This window comes from Branchiostoma belcheri, unplaced genomic scaffold (genome assembly GCF_001625305.1).
Source record: "Branchiostoma belcheri isolate BF01 breed outbred unplaced genomic scaffold, Haploidv18h27 scaffold354, whole genome shotgun sequence".
Taxonomy (NCBI): domain Eukaryota; kingdom Metazoa; phylum Chordata; class Leptocardii; order Amphioxiformes; family Branchiostomatidae; genus Branchiostoma; species Branchiostoma belcheri.
In genome coordinates, this window is record NW_017803970.1 from 53848 (window position 1) to 63417 (window position 9570).

At 42.2% G+C, this 9570-nt stretch overlaps 2 protein-coding genes across 2 annotated transcripts; both read right to left on the minus strand.

Moving 5' to 3' along the window:
• Positions 1–2979: 2979 nt before the first annotated feature.
• LOC109475921 (E3 ubiquitin-protein ligase TRIM71-like) lies at positions 2980–3819 on the minus strand. Its single transcript, XM_019776736.1, has one exon. The coding sequence runs from the start codon at positions 3817–3819 to the stop codon at positions 2980–2982; it is 840 nt and encodes a 279-aa protein (XP_019632295.1).
• A 1286-nt stretch (positions 3820–5105) lies between these two features.
• LOC109475922 (E3 ubiquitin-protein ligase TRIM71-like) lies at positions 5106–8893 on the minus strand. Its single transcript, XM_019776737.1, has 4 exons — positions 8558–8893; positions 7504–7612; positions 5512–5902; positions 5106–5355 (listed from the first exon to the last, which is right to left on the minus strand). Exons 1-4 carry the CDS (start codon positions 8891–8893, stop codon positions 5106–5108), a joined length of 1086 nt encoding a protein of 361 aa, XP_019632296.1.
• Between the last annotated feature and the right edge of the window lie 677 nt (positions 8894–9570).

The following is a 9570-nucleotide window of genomic DNA, read 5'->3' on the forward strand; positions in this document are numbered from 1 at the left end:
GAAGACTCTCCTACTCGCACGGTCGCATTACGTATATTAGAAGGATAGAAGGTACGTCATTTTCTCAAATTCCAACAAAAATGCAATTATGGCATGCGCTTTATACTAGAGAAAAAATTCAAAACAATAGTTGACCAGTTTGTCGATAGAACTTGTTGGAAATATTACATCGAGGAAGGGGGAGGGGTGTGGTCTTACGTCATATCCGTGACCGTTACTAGGCATTATGGGAAGTGTAAAATTGATGAATAAAGAATCATCATCATGAACCGGAAGGCGATATAGAACATCCATGTTGACATATGGGAATATAGAGGAATGTGAGTGACTCCTACATGACACATGTGTGGATACCATCTGCTATCACTGATTGAGTGAAATCTTGCCATGTGACTCTCTCATATCATTCAACATCATGATTAAGAATTATCATGCAGAAGACGTCTCAAGTTGCAGAAAATATGCCTCAGAACATTTCTCTTTGCCCAAGCCATATTCGTATTGATCATAATAATACCAAAGACGTGCCTTACAATGAAAAGGAATATCATATCAGTTTTATTGTAAAGACGAAATACGTGTATAGAGTTACAGAAATAGACATTTGTATTGAAACTTGAGGCTGATTTATTCAATACGCTGATTTATTCAATATACAGGGCGGCAGGCAAACATGTTCTGTCCGATATGACACAAAACATGCCCAGAAATAAACTACGTTAGGAGTCATGATTCTATTAATTTTGGTACCATCCATAAATCTGAGCTAGAACCAGCTTCAATACAAACAAGCAACTATTTTCCGTCCGTGAAATCATAGTTTTGCCACAGATATCAGCATGCCATGGGATAGGGTTGATTCAACTTACTACATTAAAAATGACGGAAGTTGACGTTGAAACTCCAGTTTTACTTCCCTGAAATGGCGCTGGGTTCCTTTAATGCACAATTATTACAGAAGTTTTGAAAACGGACATAAGCTGAACACGACTGGATACTGAGGCACAACACATGTTGGGTTGTCCCTTCAGTCTGGCGGGAGTTAATGCATGCACAAGTTAACGCTACGCCAACTTCCCTCCCATTGGCATTCTGGTCCTGAAGCTTTAGATTGAGTTACATCCGATTCCTTGTACAGGGTTATTTCAGCCATGCCGCAAAGATAGCGTAGCGTTTACCTACAGTTCCCCTAACTATACCGCCTGAATCATGAAGTATGTGCAATAACAACTGAATCCCTGACATGTCTAAGGATGTCATCATAGTAAGAACTGAGAAGAGGTGATATTTACCTGATACAGCGTGGTGCTAAAACATGTCAACTCCCGTTCTACAGACTCTGTGTGCTGCGCGCAGCGGCGGACAGTTCCTGTTGCCTGTAGGAGCGTCCTGCGTACTTCCTTCCCTCCATGGTAATCTCCCGCGTTCATCTGACTGCCGCATTTAGTAAGATTGATAAGGCGTATCTAACAGCACACTAATTGTGTGCCCGGGAATAGGAGTGGTTACTGTGCTGCATGTCTGTTGTGACCACTACCGGGTCAGAACAGACGTATGGAGCCAATGTGATGCTCAGCTAGGCTTATTACCATGAAAAATGGAGGTATTGTTTTTGTCGCGTCTGTGTGTGTGTGTGTGTGTGTCTGTCTGTCTGTCTGTGTGTTTGTGTTAAGGCAAATTTGTAGTCAGCATATATAACTATAATAACTTTATAACGCCTTTATGGACTGAGATGATATTTGGTATGCTGGTAAGTCTTAGGAAGACGAAGGTCAAGGTCAAATATGGGCCTCCTGGTGGATGACCTTGGTACTGCAGCAGAACTTCCGGGTTTTGTATCTTTTGTCCTGAACATGCTATGGTCTTGAATTTTTGGTGACAGATAGATTATCCTGTCAGGAATAAGTGGTGTGGGTTTGCTCCCCCTAGCAGCTTGTTTTTGAACTGCAGGGGACCTTCGGATGAAATCTTTGAAAGCCAATAAGTCCAGATAGGAACAATGTATTTTTATCATTTTTGGTAGGTAGGTAGCTAAAAGAGAGATGTACATGATTAAATGAAAATTATGCAAATAAGGACTTTATTTGCATAATTAATGAGGAAATTTTATGATTACAGTGTTTTACATTATAGTACTTTCATACATGTATGTAACCTATGGCAGATGGAACATCAACAGATACTAAGTATGCAAATGATGACCTAATTTGCATAATTAATGCGAAAATGCTAATGAAGCTTAATCTTAATCTTAATATATATCTATGACTAACATCTGTGTCCATAATATCACCAGGGCCCATAATATCACCACCTTGAGAAATAGTGTGGTTAAAGATTCTTTTACTGCAACATACCCTAGGTATGTGCATTTGATGTGTGAAGGAGTGCACACCATAATTATGTTGCAGTAAAAATATCTTCAAGCACACTATTTCTCAAGGTGGCGATATTATGGGCCCTGGTGATATTATGGACACAGATGTTAGTCATAGATATATATTTACTTCAGATACAATCTGGTGTGAAAAGAGACTACAAAACAATGTCGGTCCCTCATGTACTTATTACCTGTAACTGTATAATTATTTAGGTACAGCAAAAAAAAAACAGTTACTCAGATACTCAACTGGATATGCCTTTGGAAATGGTCAGACGTTTTAAGTAGCATCCGCAACCTTTTCTTAGTTACTCTTTTTTGTCGTATCTTATTAAGTGGATTTCTAACCTTCACTGACGTATTTAGGCACAGGTCTGGACCTGAACATCTGCAGTACACTTAGATTGGTAAATTTCATCTCAAAGACATTAATTTTGACAATGTACGCGTTACAATAAATGAATGAGGCTACCCGCGCCCAGCCTGTGTGGGCTTATACCACAACATTTGATAATACAATACGTATGGTACATAAACAAAAGGGAATCAGTCGTGCAGAGATAACAAAATCAACCATAAAGGGAACTCAATTTAGGGCTTCAAGGAAGCACCATGTGGCGTGGGAAGATAGTTACAGTGTTTGTATATGGGCTAGTCACCACCAACTCTCCACATGGTCCCATAGCGACACCCCATGGTTGAATAATGTCCGCGATGGTGCGGACAAACTCGCCCTGGCTTGTGAACATGTCTACCCGGTGGTTATGAAAGCTCGCCACAATGATGTGACCAGAGGTGTCCAGACAAATACCTCTGAGAGAGTTCCGTTGCCCCATTCCCCGGGTGCTGAATTGAAATACACGTATATTTACTCCGGAGGTATTGTACTTGTAGACGCTTTTATTCCAATCAGTCAGCAGGACATTTCCCTCCTTGTCCGATGTGACTCCCCTGATCGCCTCTTCCGTAGGCACTTTTGAACTCCAAATGCGAGAGCCGTTTGGATCAAACATCATAATGGTTGTTTTGTCTCCCACGATAACTTTATTGTTGCGCACGTCCGTTGCAATGACGGGAGAGTAGCCCTTGAGGCTTACGTCAAACTTTTTGATGGGCTGTCCGTTCTTACTGTACTGTACGACATGTCCGTCATTGGAGCGCGAGCTCTTCCCCAGTACCCACAGGTAGCCAGACTCCACGTCCAAAGCAACATCATGAGGGTACATTCTCGTACTTTCACCCGGCACGACTGTTGGAAAGAGGCGGAGAAAGGTCCCCTTTATACTGAAGACCTGGACTCGTTTGGTTGGCTGATCAGTCACAAATATCTCATTGTCAGCAGACACGGCTGTTCCCTTGTTCCCCAGGAATTTTCCAGGTTCTTTTCCCATCCCACCAAACGTGATCTTCTCCTGCTTTACGTCACCACCTTTTGCCATGAGTGATAAAAAAGTATATTTCAAATAAGCCATTTACATTTACACACGCCACACACGCGCTCTCTCTCTCCCTCACACACACACACAAACACACACACACACACAGACACACACACACACACACAAACGCATACACACACACAGACACACACACACACACACAGACACACACACACACACAGAGTCACACACACCGTCTCTGTTTTAGGGAAGGTTGATATGGCCCTGATGTATATAGCTTCTTTTACTCACCATAAGAAATTATCTTGTTCATTCTCATGACACAGAGGGACCAAATCTAATGCAAATGTCTTATGACAGAGGGACCAAGTTTAAGACATTGTCTAATGGCACAGAGGGGCCAAGTGTAACACATTGTCGAATGACACAGAGGGACCAAGTTTACGACATTGTCTAATGACACAGAGGGGCCAAGTTTAACACATTGTCTAATGGCACAGAGGGACCAAGTTTAAGACATTGTCTAATGACACAGAGGGACCAACTTTAACACATTGTATAATGACACAGAGGGACCAAGTTATCATTACCATTGGTACTTAGCAAATTATTTATCTTACCCCCCCCCCCTTCCCTGCAATGTCTATTTTCCTCAGATCGTAAAATTTTGCTATGATGACGACAAAGTGAAAAAAAACCTCAGGCCTATTACAATACACCTGCACATGCCTGCTTTAATTTCTTTTTTCTTTTTTGGTTTAGCCACAAAGTTACATGTCACCACTATGGTAGTTTGCAATGCGCTCTTGGCCTACAAGCAATTCAAACAATATAGATATATATAGATATAGATATATATTTACTTCAAATACAATCTGGTGTGAAAAGAGACTACAAAACAATGTTGGTCCCTCATGTACTTAATACCTGTATCTGTATAATTATTTAGGTACAGCAAAAAAAAAACAGTTTCTCAAGCCACTGGATAATGCTTTTGGAAACGGTCAGACGCTTTAAGTATCATCCACTACCTTTTATGACACTTTTTTGGCGTATCTTATTACCTGGATGTCTAACCTTCACTGACGTATTTATGTACAGGTCTGGACCTGAACATCTGCAGTGCCATTTTGTACACTTAGATTGGTAAATTTCATCTCAAAGACAGTAATTTTGACAATGTACGCGTTACATTGAATGAATGAGGCTTCCCGCGCCCAGCCCGTGTGGGCTTATACGACACCATTTGATAATACAATACGTATGGTACATAAACAAAAGAGAATCACTCGTGCAGAGATAACAAAATCAACCATAAAGGGAACTCAAGGAAGCACCATGTGGCGTGGGAAGATAGTTACAGTGTTTGTATATGGGCTAGTCAGTACCAACTCTCCACATGGTCCCATAGCGACACCCCACGGTTGGCTAATGTCCGCGATGGTGCGGACAAACTTGCCCTGGCTTGTGAACATGTCTACCCGGAGGTTGTATTCGTTCGCCACAATGATGTGACCAGAGGTGTCAAGAAAAATACCAACGAAAGAGTCCAGTTGCCCCCCCCCCCTCTGTCCTCTGGTGCCGAATTCAAATATCTTTACTCCGGAGGAATTGTACTTCTGGATAGTTTTATGCCCATCCGTCAGCAGGACATTTCCCTCCTTGTCCGATGTGACTCCCCTGATCACCTCCACCGTAGGCACGTTTGAACTCCAAATGCGAGATCAGTTTGGATCAAACATCATAATTGTATTTTTGTCTCCCACGATAATTTTATTGTTGCGCACGTCCATCGCGATGACGGGATAGACGCTCTTGAGGCTTACGTCAAATTTTTTGATGGGCTGTCCGTACTTACTGAACTGTACGACATGTCCTTCATTGGGGCGCGAGCTCTTCCCCAGTACCCACAGGTAGCCAGGAGCCACGTTCAAAGCAACAACATAAGGGCGCGTTGTCTTACTTTCACCCGGCACGACTGTTGGAAAGAGGCGGAGATAGGTCCCGTTTATACTGAAGACCTGGACTCGCTGGTTGTTCCAATCGCAATCAGTCACAAATATTTCATTGTCAGCAGAAATTTTCCAGGTTCTTTTCCCTTCCCGCCAAAAGTGATCTTTTGCTTTACGTCACAACCTTTTGCCATGAGTGATAAAAAAGTATTTTTCAACTGAAATTTAAACCATTTACATTGACACACAACTCGCACACACACACACACACACACACACACACACACACACACACACACACACACACATGGGCCCTGATGCATATAGCGTCTTTTACTCACCATAAGAAATAATCTTCTTCATTGTCCAATCCAATATCCTAGCATTGCCTCATAACACAGAGGGAACAAGTTTAAGACATTGTCTAATGACAGAGGGACCAAGTTTAAGACATTGTCTAATGACACAGGGGGACCAAGTTTAAGACATTGTGTCTTGAATATTTGTGTTAGACTCACCTTGGTTATGTGGGGTGTTGCAGACTGCCGGGAGCTTGGGGATTGAGCAAAAGCATCCAGTAGTAGTAGTAGTAGTAGTAGCAGCAGCAGCAGTAGTAGTAGTAGTAGCAGCAGAAGCAGCAGCAGTAGTACTAGTAGTAGTAGTAGTAGTAGCAGTAGCAGTAGTAGTAGTTGTATTAGCTGTCTGCTGTTGATAGAGGATTATATTGTCATTACAGGCTATCGCAATCGGTTTATGGAGATCATGGTAAATTATCTGAAACCTGTTTGAATTTGATAGCTGCAGGCCGATGTCAACGAATTTTTTCACCAAATTATATTGGAATAAGTACAATAAGGAATAACTGCCTATTTTAAAAGTATCCTGGAATTGATACCTCACTGACAAAGCAACAAAACGAAAAGGTTGAGGCTTGTGTGTATAAAGCATCTGTTTGTTGTTTTTTTGGCGACGCCTAATGGGGGAGCCTAATGGTACAGTATTGTGTGCAGTTTGCAAGAATTCTAGGAATTACACAGGGATTTTTTCTACAGGCCTGTCTGGAATTTTGCTGACACACATCTATGACTACAGTCCTACACAGTCCAAATTCCTGAAAACCATTGGGAAAACCTTGCTGGGTGATGATATACATTCCTGGGCTCGTTCACTATACACTCAGAGGAGGGTAGGAGTGATCTACTGAACTGTACTATATCTGTCTAGACTTAAGTTACAAGGTACATGTACAAAATGTATACTGCCAGTGATGCCAATTACCCGTATAAAGTATACGGGTAAAATAAAGGGATGGTTATCTCAGGAAATGATGAAAAAATTGATAAGGCAGAAGCGTACCTGTGGCGGCCTGGCGCTTAAGGATAACAAGAGAAAGTTTCCTCCGACGATGCATAACCCAAGAACGACAGCAGCTTCAACTGCAAAGATCACTCGGCGACGTGTACAGCCTGAAATATCATGTTGGTAGTAATCATAGTGAAATACTGGAACTTTATTCCAACAGCAATTAGTACATAGAGATCAAATTTTCAACTGTCGCCTTCATCAGGATAATTACTTACTTATGACCTGAAATATTGCAGATAACAGCAGATCTGTTGAAAATACATGTAAACGATTTTAGGGCGTTGTGTCAACAAGGGAAATGGACTCTGTAGGCGTGTAAAACAGGCAAGAGACATTACCAATGACAATAAAAAAATTCCAAGATTTCTCTCCAGCAAGAGGTTTATTAAGTTGATAAAGTTCTTACCGTGCGCTGCAGGATGCTGGACGTTTGGCATGTACATCAGATTCGGATTGAGTGCGTGTAGGACATCATTGGCGTCATTGATGCTGTTAGAAGCCGCCGCTGGTAGATTCTGGGAAGACAGGCTTCCTTGAGTGTCTTCTGAAGCTGTGTTCCACCCCACGTCACCCTGGCACATGTCTGCGGCAGCGTACATCGGATTTGGATCGAGTGCATGCAAGACATCATTGTTTGAAGCCGCCGCTGGTTGATTCTGATTCTGGGAGGACAGGTCTTCTGAAGTTGTGTTCCGCTCCAAGTCACCCTGACTCAAGTATGCGGCAGCGTATGGTTGAAGGACCTCATCTTCAGATGCGATACTGGCTGTATGTCTGTTTTTAGACGCAGCCCTGCCACTATCGTCATCTTGTTGGTATGTAGCAGCGTAATGGTGGCCGCCATCACAGTTGAGTGAGGGCTCCTGGTCTTCTTTGTGGGTAATTGCATATGGTTGGATGCAGGGATTGCCATCATTTTTTGCTGACTCACCGAATGTTTCATCTTCTTTGTATTGAACAGCAATATCATGTTCATGATGTGTAAATGCATCTGGTTGGCAGCGTTTTACAGCATATGGTTGAAGGCAATGGTTGTCATCGTTGTTAGTCGCCGGCCTGGAGAAGGCTTGCTGATGTGTTTCAGCTGATGTCTGGGTGCAGGGATTGTCATCACCCTGCTTTGACCTGAAGGTGGGTCCAGGGCTGCTTTGCAGGTACATCGGATTGGGGTTAACGTCGTTTCTGGAGTGCTTCGGAGAAGTGTTCGTAGCGTTATGTGTGTACATCGGGTTTGGATTCCTGGCGGGTCCAGGGCTGGCGATTGGCTCCATGGTGCTTTGCAGGTACATCGGATTGGGGTTAACGTCGCTTTCTGAGTACGTCGGTTGAGGGTTCATGTTTTGTGTGTACATCGGGTTCGGATCCCTGGCTTGTGTGTGCATGTTGCTGCCATTTGCATTGAAAGCTGAAGTTTCAGTATCATTATCATTATTAGTGTTGTCGGGTGCCGTTTTAGTTGCCTGAAAATGTTTGTTTTTGGTCTCTTCCACGGCTTTCTTCATGCGAAGAGTCTGTTCTTTGCATATGTATGCAATGGCGTATGTATCGAACTCACCAGGGCCGATATCGATTGTCTGAATGTTCTCAGCAGCAGCATCGCTTGTGTCAGACAGATTTTCATCATTGTCTTTATTTTCCTCACATTGACCAGAGATGTGGTGACTGGCACCTTCGGCAGCTTGCCTTAACGTGGATGGCACAGTTCCTGTGTCTGGTTTTGCCATACCTTCGCTGAAGAACTCGTTTCTGACGACCATTGCTTTTGGTACGGTGTTGGATGGCATATTTTTAGCCATGGCTCCAAGTAATATGACGAAAACAAAGATATCCTGCATTCAAATTGTTCAACATGTAGATGTAACATAAACATGCATAACTGCAAACATTATAACAATGCTACAGTCTGCCTTGATGTTCTACGTTGAAATGCAGCGATGGCGATGATCATGTTTAGTCATTGCTTATTGCTATAATTTGATTCTCAGAACACAGCACATTTAACCCTAAACAGTACATCTGGGGTCCGCGCGGATACATTTTTTTTTGTATAGATTTTTTTCTGAAATTTCAGGTACTTGTCACCCACAAAGTTGTCCCTCAATACAAAGTAGAAAACTCAGTTTCCCCTATTTGTAAAAATTTCTATATCGGATTTTCTTTTGGGGTCCGCGCGGACCCCAGCCGGCTTTCGATCGTAATGGCTACACTCGCATTCTTATACATTACTTTATTTCCGTTTTAATATGTTTTTATGCACTTATCGTATGGCCACCAACATTTCAGAGAATGGAGTACTAATAGAATTAAATTCTAACAATTTTAGTGTAATTCTGACGTCATATGACGTCAGCGCTAATGATATGACCCGCCATCTTGGATTTTGACCAATGACGTCATCAAATTAGCATATATTGTGAATATTAAATGATTTAACTTATCTTTAATGATGCAAGATGTTATTAATGTTAGAAAG